We start from the raw sequence: 14,552 nt of genomic DNA, 5'->3' as shown, positions 1-14,552 counted from the left end.
AGTGATCATATGATGTGAGACCATCAATTTGCGCCCACCTCCTATTCGGAGACCGGGCCGCTTATTCGGAAAACATGGTTTTCAAGTTCCCAATTGTGGAGAAGCGAGAGTGGACGGAGGGAGATGGCCAATACAACCATGCGGCAACGGAGGGAGTACGCCCGGGATGCAAATTTGAGTATAGATATATCTCCACGTAACACGTAAATACCTTCATATCGCCCCTTTCCCCCAAGCTCTCTGTCTCATCTGCTGTACCTTCCTCTATCACCTTTGCCAACCCAATCCGTGACAATGTTCCGCCAATTCGGTCTCCTCGCCCTTGCTCTCCTGCCCTTCTCCTTCGCCCAAGTCTCTGATGACTTCGAAAGCGGATTAGACACCGCAGCATGGCCTACATACGCGAACGACTGTAACCAGGGCGGTAAAGTCACCCTAGACAGCTCTACCGCTCACAGCGGAAAGAACTCGGTGAGGGTTGACGGTGCTGGTGGCTACTGTGGACACATCTTCTTCGGCACGACGAAAGTCCCCAGCGGAGATGTTTACGTGAGGACTTGGCTGTAAGTTTTGCTTCGCTCGAGGGACAAACACGAGGCAGTTGAAATATACATGTACAGTGAAAAGCTAATGTTTGGCTCCCCTCATAGCAAAGCCTCAAAGGCCCTGACCGACTCTCACGTCTCCTTTATCACCATGCCTGACTCCTCCCAAGGCGCCAAGAAGCACCTCCGAATCGGTGGTCAGAGCAAGATTCTCATGTATAACCGCGAATCCGACGACGCTACCCTGCCTGATCTCTCTCCTCAGGGTATCGCCGCTTCCGCCGCCCTTCCTACCAGTGGCTGGCAGTGCTTCGAGTACCACGTAGGAACGGACGGCACCATCGAGACCTGGCTGAACGGCAAAGCTATCGATGGCCTTACTGTTAAAGCTGGCAGCAACAACGCCAACGCAGGCCAGTGGCAGAGAGGTACCGCCAAACCTAAAATTACCGGTGTCTACTTTGGCTGGGAGTCTTACGGCGGCGACACTAACACCTTCTGGTATGACGATGTTGCCATTAGCTCGACTCGTGTTGGTTGCGATGCGTGATCCTGTTTTTAGCTGCTATCACTAGCAATAGGCATTCTACTCCTAGGATGGTAAATACCAGGTACCTAGAGGCTAGAGTGCAGTGTCAACGAATAAAAATCTATGAATTAAAACATATTGCTTAGCGGACTTTGTCGGCCCTATATACTTGTATGGAAATGAGACTAGATATTAGCCTAAATCCACGTCAAGGTACACCAATTATATTATCGGGAATGTACCTAGGTAGCTTTGAACGACATGTCCTCACTGGTGTGTTTTGTATCCCGGGGGGAACTTGAGCCTAAAAAGGGGTATAGCAGAAACCCCACAAACTGCCTGTTCTCACCTCCTAGCGTATAGCTGTAGGCAGAAGCAACTTATGAGACTAAAAGGCCATGCTGGTTGGAGATTGTCAGCCACTGTATTAAAGCCATTGTTTACTTTGCATTCTATCTACTCTTACTTTCCCTGCTCTATTTCTATAACTGAACTATTCATCCTCATACGGTCTTGTGTGCCTTTCCTCTTCTGGCAACATCTAGGTACGGCTAGTATCTTCTTTCCGATGTAAGCAACTGGGTCTACTATGAATGGTAGGTTTGCGTTTGCATAGTCCCCACCATCATCTTCAATTTCGATGATGTTGATCTGTAGTACATCCGGATCCGGGTCATCGGCGGGCACTGGATGGTCGAATGTGACACCGTAATAGTCAATCTCGCTAGATAGGAAATGAACAAGATAGAATTCAGAGTGCATCCAGTGTACCTGAACATATACGCGTTGAACAATAGCCGTGTCCTTACCTCAGTGATACCGGGGATATCCAGCCCAAATATTCATCTCGAACAACTATATCACCAGGAATGTCTTCACGGACATTTTGTCCATAAATTTGTTGATACGCTAGTCTTGCTAACGCTGGACCAGCCGGCTGTGGAAACTTCAGAGACATCATTTCCGTGTGCCACGATATATTAGGAAGAAGTCTCTGGACTGAGATTAATGGACCTTCTATTTGGATTCCTGAAGGCTGTTCTCGAGGTGGTAGATGGAACGAATGCGCAGGTTTCTTGAAACAGGGTAGGATATAAAGGTCAAGTGCTATGGTGATTAAAGAGAACTACTGGCCTATAAAAAAATGCCACCGATTTTTAAGCATATTGAAAAAGGGATGCATTTGAATATTTAAGCAAGTCGGAAATATAAGTACCTAGGTACAAAAATCACTTCGCTAACAATAATAAAGCGTTGTGTAACATAAAGCAATGGGTAAACCGTAACATAAGAGGTAAGGGAGGCCAGTAAGTACCTAACCTAACCTAAGGTACCTAGATACCCATGTACCTTAGCTAAGCTACGGTCGATTGTACCTAGGTAGATCTGGACAGCTTTATCTCGGCTTCCCGTCATCAGCCAAGAGATCCACTTAACATTTAACCATCCATCGCTATCCATCAATCCATCAACAATTCCAACAACTTCCCGCTCAGTCTTATTACATAGCAACACAACAACGCAGTTACGAACACCCAAACCAAATATCCAAAATGACCGTAAACATCAGCTCTCCCAATGAGTGGCAGCGCATATTGGGGTCTTCGACCGTCGTGGTTACAGACTGTAAGTTCTTACCTTAGGTACTTGTCGCATCCTTCATTTGCGATTCCGGCCTGTCCGCTTACAAATGATGGTTGCATGTATGTAGTCTACGCCGACTGGTGCGGTCCTTGCAAAATGATCGCGCCTACCTTCGACTCGCTGTCGACGACATATTCTAAGCCCGGCAAGATCGCCTTCTGCAAAGTCAACGTCGATAATCAACAATCCATCGCCCAGACCCATGGCGTGCGCGCGATGCCGACTTTCCTCATCTTCAAGAACGGTTCCGTCATCGACACCATCCAAGGCGCAAACCCCCCGGCCTTGACCTCCGCCGTCGAAAAGGCCGTTAAACTGGCTAACGTGAGCGCCCCGGGCGCGTCTTTCAAAACACCCGGAAGAACGCTGGGAAGTGGCTCGTCTTCTGCTGTAAGGCGAGGTGGTCAGTCGCTGGGCGGCCAACCGTGGAAATTCAGTCCTTTCAACATCCTCAACGCCATCCTCACATTCTTTGGGCTATACTTTGTATCACTCTTCTCGGTAAGTTAGGCAGAGATATCCTCTAGCCATTCTATGCTTTACGGCCTGGTAATGGGATGCCGAACTTATTGTTAACAACTCCAACTAGTTTGATCCTTACAAAGCGGCTGAAAGGTCGCAATTCAACCTTAACAACCCAAGTGCACCACCGGCGCCGATTAATCTCAAGGGACAGAAAGTCGGCGGACAAAGTGGTTCTGCCCGATCTAGCGGGGTTAGGACGCTGGCTGATCTTACCAAGTAATTCTGAAGATTGCCTACCTGTTTCGTATATGTTGTCGAGTGTATTGATGGCGTATGGGGTGGAGTTTAGCACTTGAATTGAGTTTTCTGACGATGTGTGCATCCTTCGGCTGAGGATAATAATATATGCATTTCTAACATTACTGACAGATACACCGCTGAGCCAAAAGTGTATTTCTTAATAGCACAAGTGTTATTACAGTCTATCTGACCATGAGTGGTATTACCACCTCATAATTACCAATATTACCTAGCTTATCGGTACGTGGTGAATTGCTTTGCTATCAGACTCTTGCCATAGCTGAAGGCAAGAACAGTGCTAGCTGAGTGGTCAAGTTACTATGTACCTTAGGTAGGTAGAGCGGATAACTGCGTTAGACCCTGCGCACTACGTACTACGTACCTTAGGTACTACGCTAAGTGCGGGGTGTATTCTAATGCCGGCCTTTTAAGTGGATGGAGCTCTACAAGGGAACATGAGCTAGTCTAAAACTTCCCTACATAAAAGTATGAAAAAAAAGTTAGCGAATCTTTGCCATCGTTCATATATTCCTTTTCTTTTTTTCCTTTTTTTTTTTCTTCCAGGCCTTAGGTCCAGTTTGAGAGCGAGCGCAATACTATGCTTTCCGCAGCAAAATCCCGGGGTTCATGCCCTCAGTGTAGGCTGCGGCTGCTGAATTTGTTTGAAAATGGCTTCGCCGGTTTACGAACAGAAGCCCCGCGGTCCTCTCCTCGGGCAACTTACTCGAGTCTAAGAAGTCTTCCATTGAGTAGAAAGTCTAATGTGCGACTCTTCTCAACGACGAAGCGAAAACTTCAAGACCAGCAGCCGACGGAAAATCCTTCCAAATCTAGTGACATTGAAACCTTCGTACGACAGGCGAAACACGCTTTTGGTGATACCTTGCCAAAAGGTTATTTAAATGAGGAAGAATATAAGCTGTACGAGCGACTGTACGGTGCTCCTCTGCGAGTGACTCGGCCAGAAGATGTTGGCATCCCAACATCTAATTTTGTCTCTGAATATGAAGATGTTGCCTACGATTCATCCAAGGGAGTATTACTACGGGAAGGAGAAGATGGGATACTAGAGGAAGTTACCTACGAAACTAATACTGTGGTATCTCTTTCTAAAGATGCCAGTGATACCAAAGGTCTCGCTTCAGCGAACATAGAAAGCTCACAAGAACTTCCCTCTGAAGCCGGAATAACCCATGTCAATGCCGTGGCCAAAAGCCAGAGAGAATATGAAGCTCTGCTGAGATTGCAAAAAGACTTCGAGAATGCTCAGCTGCGAGCAGCCGAAGAAGAGGAAATCGATGAAGAGCCCCTAGAGGAGGAGGAGGAGGAGGAGGAAGATGAAGGCGAGCCCGATGCGAGGTTTGAGGATCGAGAAAGTCGCATTCACAGGTACACCAAAATAGGCCATTGGGGAACTAAACCTTCCACCCTCAACCTACCAAAGGCGGAATTTGTTACTCCCATCAACGAATTGCTCGACCGAACAGATACTAAGCATATCAGAGAAGCTGCGGAGAGAGTTTTTGGCGGTCCTGGATTTCCCAATTCTGTGGCAACTCCCGAAGTACGAAAAAGCCCCGAGCAAAAACCGGTAGCAATGCAAGCAGGCCAACATAAAATGAGTGAGATCGAAGCGGACGCTTACGTTGCTACGAACCTTCCAGGAATGTACGCCTCTGTAATGAGTGTTCTAGTTGAGGTTAGGAAACGCTTGGGTTCAGAGTGGATTCCCAAACTCATCTCGAGAGGCGATGGCGAGGGCCCTCGTGTGCTTGATGTCGGTGCGGGAGGAGCTGGGTTAGCAGCCTGGCAGCAAGTTCTCGAGGCTGAATGGGAGCTTATGTCTGAGGGGGGCAAGAAGCCTAACCACGGCCCACCAGGAAAAAAAACGGTGGTAGTTGGCTCTCCTCTGCTCCGTCAAAGGATATCACGATTTCTTCAGGACACTACATTTCTCCCACGTTTGCCAGATTACATACACTCGGCCGACAATCCAGATTTGTTAGACGCCGGTGACAAGCCGCAGCATAAGAAGTCATTCGATATAATCATCGCTCCTCATTTACTATTGCCTCTGAAAGAAGGATTTAAACGCAAAGCTCTACTGGACAACCTCTGGGAAATGTTGTCGCCCGACGGTGGCGTTCTTATTGTTATGGAGAAAGGTCATCCGCGGGGTTTTGAAGCTGTAGCGGACGTTCGTTCTCGCCTACTGAAGGAATTCATCGTGTCGCCTACCTCGGATCCTCAACCTACGGAAATAGAAATGGAGGCGCGACGGGTCCGGGAGAAAGGCATGATTATTGCCCCCTGTACTAACCACAAGGAATGCCCAATGTATCTGACACCTGGGGTTAGCAGTGGACGAAAAGACTTTTGCCACTTTAGTCAGAGATATATCCGCCCGCCATTCTTTCAAAAGGTTCTCGGTGCCTCGCATAGGAATCACGCCGACATAAATTTCAGTTTTATCGCTATTCAACGCGGAACTTTGCCCGGCATGAAGCCAGTTCCTGTACCCGAGCAGGGAGCCGACTTGACTACTCGCGCGTTCAAGGGTTATGAGAAGGCTAGAGAACAACCGAATACGTTATCATTACCTAGGAACATCCTCCCTCCCCTGAAACGACGTGGACATGTGACCCTCGACCTGTGCACACCTACCGGGAAGATAGAGAGATGGACTGTTCCCAAAAGCTTCAGCAAGCAAGCGTACCACGACGCACGAAAGACGCAGTGGGGGGATCTATGGGCACTAGGTGCTAAGACCCGAGTAGAGCGTAATATTCGACTCGGACGAGCAGGTGCAGTGGCTAATGACGGCGGCGTGCGGTCTCGCGCAAATACGCAGAGCAACAAGCCGAGGGTTATTCATCTCAACGCCGACTCGCGAGGTATTTACAGTGCTCAGGAGAAGGGCAAGGCACGTGGTCCTGCCGAGAGGCGGACCAAGGGAGGAAAGAAGGCAAAGGTGGCTAATTTGCTAAAGGAGTTGGAAGAGGAAGGCTTCCAGTGAGCAAGATGTATAAGTAGGTAAATGATTAGCTTGAAATTTGTACAAAATCTCCCCGGTAGGCGTCGGGTATTACTACGAATAAATTGTAAACCAAATCAAGATGGACTATGAACGATCCGATCCGCCTTTGCCACAATAATTGTATACCTAGTTGAATTTAATAATAGTTCTCTGAGCTATGAAGATTAAAATAAGTAAATAAGAAGTGAGAATATGATAAACAGTAGTAGTTGAATTTCATACCTCCGAAGAAAAGATTTACTTACACGATGGTAATATGGAAACATTTTGTTCGACTTAGACATTTCCGCTGGTGGTCCGCGGAACTCGGTATACGGGTCGAACGAAACTAAGGTCAATTGCTTATTGCTGATTGGTTAGATAAGGCTATCAAGTGCGATTGCGTCAGAGGAAAGCCCCTCCAAAACGCCCCAAACCCGCTAAAACTTTTGGCAGATTGCCCAAAACGCCGGGAATCGGTCGAGACCCTTCAAAGAAATCCGCTGCGGGAAGACCATGGCGACATCGCCTCTAGTTGCGGATAACTTCTTAGCTAAGAAATATTAACCTTAGGTAAATTACCAGGTACCTAAGGTAAATATTTTGGCTCGGGAGGGTTTTCTCGTAGGGAAAATATACTCACGATGAGTAATTATATCTTCTTCCCTCCGTGATGATTTTTCTCCCTTTTTTTTTCTTTTTCTTTTTCTCTCTTTCATTATCTTAGGTACCTATCCTTTCATAGTTGTTCTACTAGGGCATCTTCAAAATCAAGGTTATTATCTCTTGGTATTAGATATAGTGGGTGTTTGACTTTGACTTCGTCTTCGCACGTCTGGTCTATATGAAAGGTCTATACCGATACCGACGATGACCAGTCATATCTCCCTGCTGACGGCAACGGACGCCCGATCGCATGTCCACTTAATTATCGGCTCGAACCCTCTAGCGGCAGCACGCTGTGGGCAATCTCTAAGTGCTGGCGCATCGCCGATCTTAATTGCGCCGGAGACGTCAGAGCTGTATTATGCGCTGCAAAAACGTGTTGACGATGGGGAAGTAAAATGGATAAGAGATGTCTTTCGGGACGAGCATCTTACTACCTTGGGAAGAGAGGAGATTGGTCACGTAGTAGACGCTGTTTTTGTGACATCGGGGCCTCGAGAACCTTTAAGTACAACTATCCTACCTTAGGTACTTGTCAACATCTTCATAAAGAAAGTATTGCTGATTGTATATATAATAATAATACAGGCGCACACATATCAACCCTCTGCAAGCGCAACCGGATCCCCGTAAACGTCATCGACGCGCCGCACCTCTGCTCCTTCTCCCTGCTATCCACGCACGTCGACGGCCCGCTGCAGGTCGGCATAACGACGAACGGCCGCGGGTGCAAGCTGGCGTCCAGGATCCGCCGCGAGGTTGCGGCCTCGCTGCCGCCGAACCTTGGGTCCGCCTGTCTGCGGCTGGGCGACGTGCGCCGAAAGATACAGGAGGAGGACCATCTGCTACACATGGCGCTGGCGGACGGAGACGACATGGACGTCGACGACTCCGTCGACCAGTCGGCGAGCTTCAACAGGCTCGTCACGGAGGCGGACGTCGACGCGGTGAAGAACAGACGCATGCGCTGGCTCGGCCAGATCTGCGAGTACTGGCCGCTGAAACGGCTTGCGGCTATCACCGACGAGGACGTGGCGAACATCTTAAAATCCTATGACGATCTCAACTCTTCTTCTTCTTCCTCTTCTCCTCCTTCTTCCAATAATAGTAATAATAATAGTAATAATTATGCTGCCGGTACCCAGAAACGCGGGCGCATCATCCTTGCGGGCTCGGGCCCGGGCCACCCAGACCTGCTGACGCGGGCGACGCACAAGGCGATCCGGAGCGCGGACCTGGTGCTCGCGGACAAGCTGGTGCCCTCGGGGGTCCTGGATCTGATCCCGCGCCGCACCCCCGTGCACATCGCGCGCAAGTTCCCCGGGAACGCGGACGCCGCCCAGGCCGAGCTCGAGGAGATGGCGATCGCGGGCGCGCGGGAGGGGAAAGTCGTCCTGCGCCTCAAGCAGGGGGATCCGTATATCTACGGGAGGGGAGGCGAAGAGGTGGAGCGGTTTAGGAGCCACGGGCTGGGACTGGGGGATAAAGGGGCGGTGCCGGTCGTGGTACTGCCGGGCGTTACCTCCGCGCTATCCGCGCCCCTGTTCGCGGGGATCCCGCCGACCCAGCGCGACGTCGCGGACCAAGTGCTTATCTGCACGGGGACGGGGAAGAAAGGCAAGCCCCCGGCTCCGCCCGAATTCGTGCCTAGCAGGACGGTGGTGTTCCTCATGGCGCTGCACCGTATCGCAGGGCTGGTCGAGGAGTTGACGGAACACCTGGAGACGGAAAAGAGCGGGGACGAAAACGGAAACGCAAACGCAAACGAAACTCCCCGCCGCGTGCTCTGGCCCCGGAGCACCCCCTGCGCGGTCATCGAACGCGCGAGCTGTCCGGACCAGCGCGTCATACGGACGACGCTGGACCGCGTCGTCGAGGCCGTCGAGCAGGAAGGCAGCAGGCCCCCCGGACTGCTGGTCGTCGGGCGCGCGTGCGAGTTTCTGAACAAGCCCGAGAAGGGCCGGGCGTGGAGTGTCGAGGACGGATTTAGGGGGTTGGATTTGGGGCTGGAAGGGTTGGAGGGGTTGGATCTGGGTGGTGCGTGATAAGGTGGGTAAAGGGGTGAAGTTATTTATTTCTACATTTAAAAAAAAACGGATTTAACACGGAATATGGGTGGCATGGGCGGCGTTTTAAAATATCTTAGATGAGATATATATATATGGTTTGAATTCGGACGTGTCATGATACCTTATCACTTTGGAGTTTTTTAAGTAATAATGTGTTTTGGTTTTATTCTTGTAATAACGAGTGTTTGCAATAGACTTTTCGAAGTACCCAACGAAGGCTGTAACTACCTGAGTAGATTCATGTAATTCCCTGGTTTCATTCTTTTTTTAATAAATATCCGGTATGCTTATGGGTGGGTTTCTACCGCTCTTATAGAATTAAAGAGATATACTTGGGATAAGTGTAAAGATTTGCTTCACTACTTCCTAAGAGAGGTATCTACCTCACCGTACGCTTATTAAGTTGGAAAGCTTCATGGATTCCTAACTGCTGTATTTCTAAGAATCTGTTCTCGTCTCGTACAAGTACCTCTCTTATATAATGTGACAATCTACCCTTATCACGTACACGCCGCGCATATGTATCATCCCGCTTGTAATATAACTTTCAGACGCCCGTGCATACCTAAGGTACATACACATCCTCTTCAAGCATCCTAGGTACCTGCCTTAGGTACTTAATCCCTATCCTCGGGATGGAACACCAGCGCGCGCACCTCGATGCTCTCGCGCTTCGGCACCTCCGGCCCCGCATCAGGGTCGACGAACGCGGTATGCGGGACGCGGCGAGCGCGGCCGTCCGTCTTCGAGTCGAAGCACTTGATCAGCAGGACCTCCTGCGGCGTGAGCCCGTACTTGTAGAACCAGCGGTGGCCCGGGGCGTGGCGGACGGCGAACGTCTCGCCCTTGCGGTTCGGGTAGATGAGCGGGATCGGCACGAGCTCCTCCTCGCCGACGGAGCCCGCCTCCGCCACCGCCAGCGGGTCCCGCAGCACCGTCTTGATCGGCCGCCACACGTTGATGATCTGCACCCGCCCCTTGAGCAGCTCCGACGCTTCCTCCGCCGGCAGGTGGTGCGGCACGCGCGACAGCGCCGCCGTGTACGTCTGGTCGATGTGCACCCGGTTCACGGGGCCGCGGAGGCTGGCGGCCGCGCCGCCCGTACCGCGCTCGTCTGCCGGGTTGCGCCGGATCGTGTGGTCGAAGATGAAGATCTTGGACGCGCCGGTGCTGACGGGGGGGTGGGGGATATTAGCCATCGAGTCTTTTCAATTCCGAGAATATCTTATTTTTTTTTTTTTTTCATCTCCTTCCATCCATCTACCCACTAGGTAGGTAGGTAGGTAGGTAGGTTGGTTGGTAGATAGGTAATATAAATTCACTCAACGTAGACGGATCGATCGACTTACGCGTCCTTGAGCAGCTGCTCGGTCTCGGGGTAGTAAACCGCCTTGATGTGGTCGTCGTCGAGGAAGTCCTTCTCCTGGGCTACGTGGCGGTAGAACTGGAAGCCGTTCTTGTCGAGGGTGAACTCGTCTTCCCGGCCAGACACGTCCGTAATGTGGACTTGGTGCGGCTCCGCCGGTCGGGTATAAGTCTCTGGCCGGTCTACGTAGCTAGGGTGCGGTGGCGAGCCGTCCTCTGGCGCCTTGTAGTAGTTCAGCACGGTGTCTACATCGTGTGGTATCTTAACCGCGGGCGTGGCTGATACGCCGGAGGCTGAGAAAGCTGGGACAGAGCCGGGGAGCTGGACGTCTGGGGAGGCCATTATGTATGTGATGTATCTATCTATTCGCGTATTTTTGTTGGAGGCGTAGGTGGTGATACTTGTGTGAACTTGTGTCTGGAGAAATAATGAGCTAAGAGGCGAAGTCTCGATTCTTATATACTTCTTTATCCAAAGATAAGTTCCAAGTACCTATCTAGGAATGTCGGCTGCTACCTCACAGATGGGTATCGGTATTGTGGTGTACGTCCACTTGGAGGCAAAGGAACAGTAGCTCCCCGCAATCACGCAAGATTGCGACAGTAAGGGGACGTCCGCGACAGGTCGTCATGCGCCCAGAGTATACAACCATTGCCTCCCCCCTGCATGGAAACTCTCCGTTATATGGCACTGATTAGAAATCCCACCTAGTTTCGAGTTGTATTTGTCATATTCTGCTTTCTAATTAAGCATATTTACTTCAAGCTCTATTTATTGCCAGTTTATAGCCTTCCTTTCTTTTGATATCTATGGTTATCCTCCATCTAGGGCTCATTATCGCATGATACTATGATGCCGAATTACACAGCCTCGGCCTAACAATGTAACCGATCTGCAAGATAATAGGACCCGAGTCATCAGTAGAAATCAAGTAAGCATAGGTCATTTAAAAAGACATCCAGGAGGTATTAAACAATTAGTCAACATCATTCGGCACGCGTGTTAGCACAGTGATAGCTGTCCCGTCGTCTAGCACCTCTTGTTTCTCTTCCAAACTATATCCGCCAAGTCGGGGTAATATGATTGTCCATACGAGCCAGTATAGGACGCCGAATACAAGTCTGCAGATTTGTAAGCATCTGCGGTGAAAAAATCAAAGATATCGCCATTGGTTGGCAAAGTTAAGAGCGCTGTAACTTACATGCCGACGCCGACGATGGCGTACGTAGCGTAGAATAGACCACCGGGTTTCGGATGAGACGGAGGGAAAAAGGGGGCGGCTAGTAAAGAAAAACATAGGATGATCCTGAAAATGACCGCCGGGATCCAGGCTTTGAACGGTCGTTTCAAATCCGGCCGCTTATAACGCAGCCAAATAAGTCCTATTGATGTTGCAAGAGCAAATATTTGTCCCGGGTAGCCTTCGACTTCTAATATGAAGGAGTACACCTCGCTGGACGGCGGAAGTATAATTACCAGAACAGAAGGGATCCAATGTACAATTAGCCCTCCTAACGGTGCGTTAAAAGGCTTTGAACTAGACAGATATCTGGAGAATGGTAAAAAGCCTGCCCTGGCAATTTCTTGGTTCAGACGTGCCTATAGTTAGGTACATGTTAGAAGTTGCGCTCTTCACTTTGAAGCTTTACGAAAAACGAAAGCTTATGAAGACAGAAATCTTACCGTCGAAAATGTCACTACCATCACATTACCTGCTGCTGAAAGCGCAACGGCCAACGGCAAAAACCTCTTACCAATATTGGGGCCGAATGTGCGTTCAAAGAATAAGGCTGCAACTAGTTGACCGCTCCGCTTGATATCCTCGATAGGTACCACAGCGAAGTAAGCGAGGTTGGCTAGTAGGTAGAGGAGACATGCAGTAACCAGAGCCGTCAGCGAGACCGACTTCAAGGTTCTGACACTGTATTGATCGATAATAGTCAGCCAATTGCGTGATTAATAAATAAATGATCTCGTCCCATGGTCTTATTTCGGAAGCAATGAACCCCGGCCGGCTCGATTAGGAAATGTGAAGCGCAGGTCGAATAGTTGGGAGAAAGGGAAGGGGGGGTGAGGACTTACGGATCTTTTACTTCGTTCATGACATTGTTCAAATTAGACAAACCAGCGTAGGAATAGAAGACCTTGAACAACGAAGTCGCAAGAGTTCCGAGGTTCCAGTCACTCCCGTCCCATAGCCCTTCCCATGATTGCAACTTCGTCGGCCTGATGCCCACATCTTCCTGCTCGGGTCTCAAAACTACAACGTAGAGGGCCGATAGCACCATGAATACCACAATCCCCACCTTGATCCACCCGAGAAAGTTCTGAATACGTATACCGGCCCTGTACCAGACGCCGTGGATAATCGTGATGACGGTGAGGAGCCCGACTGCCAAGGCCTTCTTAGAAAAATCCCGGGCCTCGACGTCAAATACGAAATGCACGTATTGGCTGAATATGACGCAGTTGCTCGCCGTGAAGCCCAAGAGCACGGCCTGGACCGCGATCATGGTCGAGGCGAAGAAGCGCGGCCACGGATACGTGAACTCGAGGTAGACCTTGTCGCCGCCGGACCGCGGCAGCATGCAGCCGTACTCGAGGGACACGGTCAGGCCGCAGGCTACGACGACGGCGCCCAGAATCCATACCAGGAGCGAGAGACCCACACTTCCGACGGAAGAGAGGATGACCCCCGGGACTGCGAAGATGCCGCTCCCGATGACCCTAGAAATCGCGATGATGTACGCGCTCTTCCAGTCGATGTTTCGCCCCAGGACGGATTCCTCGGGCAACACGTCGTCTTCGACGTTCCCGAACTCGGGTGGTGAGGAAGGCCCCTCCTCTTCGTCATCCGTCGGGGGCTTGAAGATGGGGGACGAACGGATCGATGCCGAGTCCGCGCCTAATAACGGGCTATCCTCGCCGTAGGACGTAGACATATTTTTTGGTTGTTCCTTTATAATAATAATGCTCGGAGTACAAGTCGCACGGGCGCGTAATAGTTTCTAACACATATTTTCCTAATATTATTTACTATTGAATCCGCGACGATATTAACGATATACGGTCGAAGAGAGATTTAGGGATCTTCGGCGCGGGAATCTTTAGGTTCGGAGTATTGCAGGTCAGAGTAGATAGATACCTACGTTAGGTAGACATTCATCGAACATGAAGGATTGCAAGTCCACCATTATTATTAGGTTAAGTTTCGCGACGACAGGAAATTAAAAACATCGCACCTTCGTACGCCCATCTGAATTACCCCGAGCTGCTGACAAAAGAGTCTCTTGATCACTAAATCCAGAGGGTTGCGCCATCCTGCCTGTTTCACCTCGTTGTACCACTCAGCCCTGTTGATGTTCTCGCACGCCATCTCCCCTGACGTTTGCACCACCCTTGCCGAATGATCAACTGAGACCCTCTCAGCCTGGGGCTTGGGGGGGTTAGAAAAAGCTTATCTTTTGGGCTCGAGCTTCCAGCTGACATGATAGGATCTTAGGTGCCTAATGTACCTAACTTGAATTGCGGTTCTTATGTATGAATTTGGAATGACGAATTTGGAATGTTGGTCCTATGAATATAAGAGACAAGTCTGTTTGTCATATGTATAAGTGGATATGTTGTGAGTCTTATACCCATGTAAACAGGTAAGGTACAGGTACATAGTAGGTAATCTTCTGGTATATGTTAGGAGGTACCTATCCATCCAGGTTTCTGCTCGTTAGCTAAATGTCATTCTTATCTTCAAGCACAAGCCGAGAAATTTGGGGGTGGATACCGGGCCATCCGGGGTCGGTATTTGGCTTTACGGAGTCCGGTGCTTGTCACACAGGGCAATACAAATTTCTTAGACTCTGATTGGTTAGACTTTTATTACCCCTTTAGGCGCTTCTATTAGAACCACATCGGGGGTGGTTTGTTGCAATCATAATAAAGACAATAATATGAC

The 14,552-nt window shown here is 49.9% G+C and overlaps 7 protein-coding genes across 7 annotated transcripts; 4 read left to right on the top strand and 3 right to left on the bottom strand.

Moving 5' to 3' along the window:
• Nucleotides 1-79: 79 nt before the first annotated feature.
• F4812DRAFT_160176 (uncharacterized protein) lies at nucleotides 80-1,316 on the top strand. Its single transcript, XM_047929812.1, has 2 exons — nucleotides 80-563; nucleotides 651-1,316. Exons 1-2 carry the CDS (start codon nucleotides 295-297, stop codon nucleotides 1,093-1,095), a joined length of 714 nt encoding a protein of 237 aa, XP_047786897.1. The 5' UTR covers nucleotides 80-294; the 3' UTR covers nucleotides 1,096-1,316.
• A 146-nt stretch (nucleotides 1,317-1,462) lies between these two features.
• F4812DRAFT_462641 (uncharacterized protein) lies at nucleotides 1,463-2,032 on the bottom strand (the record flags this gene model as incomplete). Its single annotated transcript, XM_047938082.1, has 3 exons — nucleotides 1,463-1,475; nucleotides 1,541-1,798; nucleotides 1,884-2,032. 3 exons carry the CDS (start codon nucleotides 2,030-2,032, stop codon nucleotides 1,463-1,465), a joined length of 420 nt encoding a protein of 139 aa, XP_047786896.1.
• Nucleotides 2,033-2,432: 400 nt separating this feature from the next.
• F4812DRAFT_442697 (thioredoxin-domain-containing protein) lies at nucleotides 2,433-3,964 on the top strand. The gene is made up of 3 exons (XM_047935327.1): nucleotides 2,433-2,700; nucleotides 2,786-3,219; nucleotides 3,308-3,964. Exons 1-3 carry the CDS (start codon nucleotides 2,628-2,630, stop codon nucleotides 3,461-3,463), a joined length of 663 nt encoding a protein of 220 aa, XP_047786895.1. The 5' UTR covers nucleotides 2,433-2,627; the 3' UTR covers nucleotides 3,464-3,964.
• F4812DRAFT_442694 (mitochondrial small ribosomal subunit Rsm22-domain-containing protein) lies at nucleotides 3,965-6,898 on the top strand. The gene is made up of 2 exons (XM_047935326.1): nucleotides 3,965-6,646; nucleotides 6,766-6,898. The coding sequence occupies exon 1, from the start codon at nucleotides 4,082-4,084 to the stop codon at nucleotides 6,497-6,499; it is 2,418 nt and encodes an 805-aa protein (XP_047786894.1). The 5' UTR covers nucleotides 3,965-4,081; the 3' UTR covers nucleotides 6,500-6,646; nucleotides 6,766-6,898.
• A 78-nt stretch (nucleotides 6,899-6,976) lies between these two features.
• F4812DRAFT_442693 (uroporphyrin-III C-methyltransferase) lies at nucleotides 6,977-9,516 on the top strand. Its single transcript, XM_047935325.1, has 2 exons — nucleotides 6,977-7,673; nucleotides 7,754-9,516. Exons 1-2 carry the CDS (start codon nucleotides 7,370-7,372, stop codon nucleotides 9,208-9,210), a joined length of 1,761 nt encoding a protein of 586 aa, XP_047786893.1. The 5' UTR covers nucleotides 6,977-7,369; the 3' UTR covers nucleotides 9,211-9,516.
• Nucleotides 9,517-9,588: 72 nt separating this feature from the next.
• On the bottom strand, nucleotides 9,589-11,145 carry F4812DRAFT_160087 (uncharacterized protein). The gene is made up of 2 exons (XM_047929808.1): nucleotides 10,584-11,145; nucleotides 9,589-10,404 (listed from the first exon to the last, which is right to left on the bottom strand). Exons 1-2 carry the CDS (start codon nucleotides 10,940-10,942, stop codon nucleotides 9,852-9,854), a joined length of 912 nt encoding a protein of 303 aa, XP_047786892.1. The 5' UTR covers nucleotides 10,943-11,145; the 3' UTR covers nucleotides 9,589-9,851.
• A 181-nt stretch (nucleotides 11,146-11,326) lies between these two features.
• On the bottom strand, nucleotides 11,327-13,670 carry F4812DRAFT_160079 (amino acid transporter). Its single transcript, XM_047929807.1, has 4 exons — nucleotides 12,683-13,670; nucleotides 12,284-12,521; nucleotides 11,802-12,199; nucleotides 11,327-11,721 (listed from the first exon to the last, which is right to left on the bottom strand). The coding sequence occupies exons 1-4, from the start codon at nucleotides 13,540-13,542 to the stop codon at nucleotides 11,577-11,579; spliced, it is 1,641 nt and encodes a 546-aa protein (XP_047786891.1). The 5' UTR covers nucleotides 13,543-13,670; the 3' UTR covers nucleotides 11,327-11,576.
• Nucleotides 13,671-14,552: the final 882 nt, after the last annotated feature.

This window comes from Daldinia caldariorum (assembly GCF_022478825.1).
Source record: "Daldinia caldariorum strain CBS 122874 unplaced genomic scaffold F4812scaffold_19, whole genome shotgun sequence".
NCBI classification, from domain to species: Eukaryota; Fungi; Ascomycota; class Sordariomycetes; order Xylariales; family Hypoxylaceae; genus Daldinia; species Daldinia caldariorum.
The sequence above is the reverse complement of the archived record's forward strand: the minus strand, read 5'-3'. Positions and strand labels throughout refer to the sequence as shown.

Coding starts and splice junctions, on each gene's coding strand:
- F4812DRAFT_160176 (XM_047929812.1), top strand. CDS start 295: ATGTTCCGCCAATTCGGTCTCCTCGCCCTTGCTCTCCTGCCCTTCTCC. Junction 564..650: donor GTTTACGTGAGGACTTGGCT/GTAAGTTTTGCT, acceptor CTCCCCTCATAG/CAAAGCCTCAAAGGCCCTGA.
- F4812DRAFT_442697 (XM_047935327.1), top strand. CDS start 2,628: ATGACCGTAAACATCAGCTCTCCCAATGAGTGGCAGCGCATATTGGGG. Junction 2,701..2,785: donor GACCGTCGTGGTTACAGACT/GTAAGTTCTTAC, acceptor GCATGTATGTAG/TCTACGCCGACTGGTGCGGT. Junction 3,220..3,307: donor ACTTTGTATCACTCTTCTCG/GTAAGTTAGGCA, acceptor AACTCCAACTAG/TTTGATCCTTACAAAGCGGC.
- F4812DRAFT_442694 (XM_047935326.1), top strand. CDS start 4,082: ATGCTTTCCGCAGCAAAATCCCGGGGTTCATGCCCTCAGTGTAGGCTG.
- F4812DRAFT_442693 (XM_047935325.1), top strand. CDS start 7,370: ATGACCAGTCATATCTCCCTGCTGACGGCAACGGACGCCCGATCGCAT. Junction 7,674..7,753: donor GGGGCCTCGAGAACCTTTAA/GTACAACTATCC, acceptor ATAATAATACAG/GCGCACACATATCAACCCTC.
- F4812DRAFT_160087 (XM_047929808.1), bottom strand. CDS start 10,942: ATGGCCTCCCCAGACGTCCAGCTCCCCGGCTCTGTCCCAGCTTTCTCA. Junction 10,405..10,583: donor GAGCAGCTGCTCAAGGACGC/GTAAGTCGATCG, acceptor CCCCCCCGTCAG/CACCGGCGCGTCCAAGATCT.
- F4812DRAFT_160079 (XM_047929807.1), bottom strand. CDS start 13,542: ATGTCTACGTCCTACGGCGAGGATAGCCCGTTATTAGGCGCGGACTCG. Junction 12,522..12,682: donor ATGAACGAAGTAAAAGATCC/GTAAGTCCTCAC, acceptor CGATCAATACAG/TGTCAGAACCTTGAAGTCGG. Junction 11,722..11,801: donor GCCATCGTCGGCGTCGGCAT/GTAAGTTACAGC, acceptor ACAAATCTGCAG/ACTTGTATTCGGCGTCCTAT.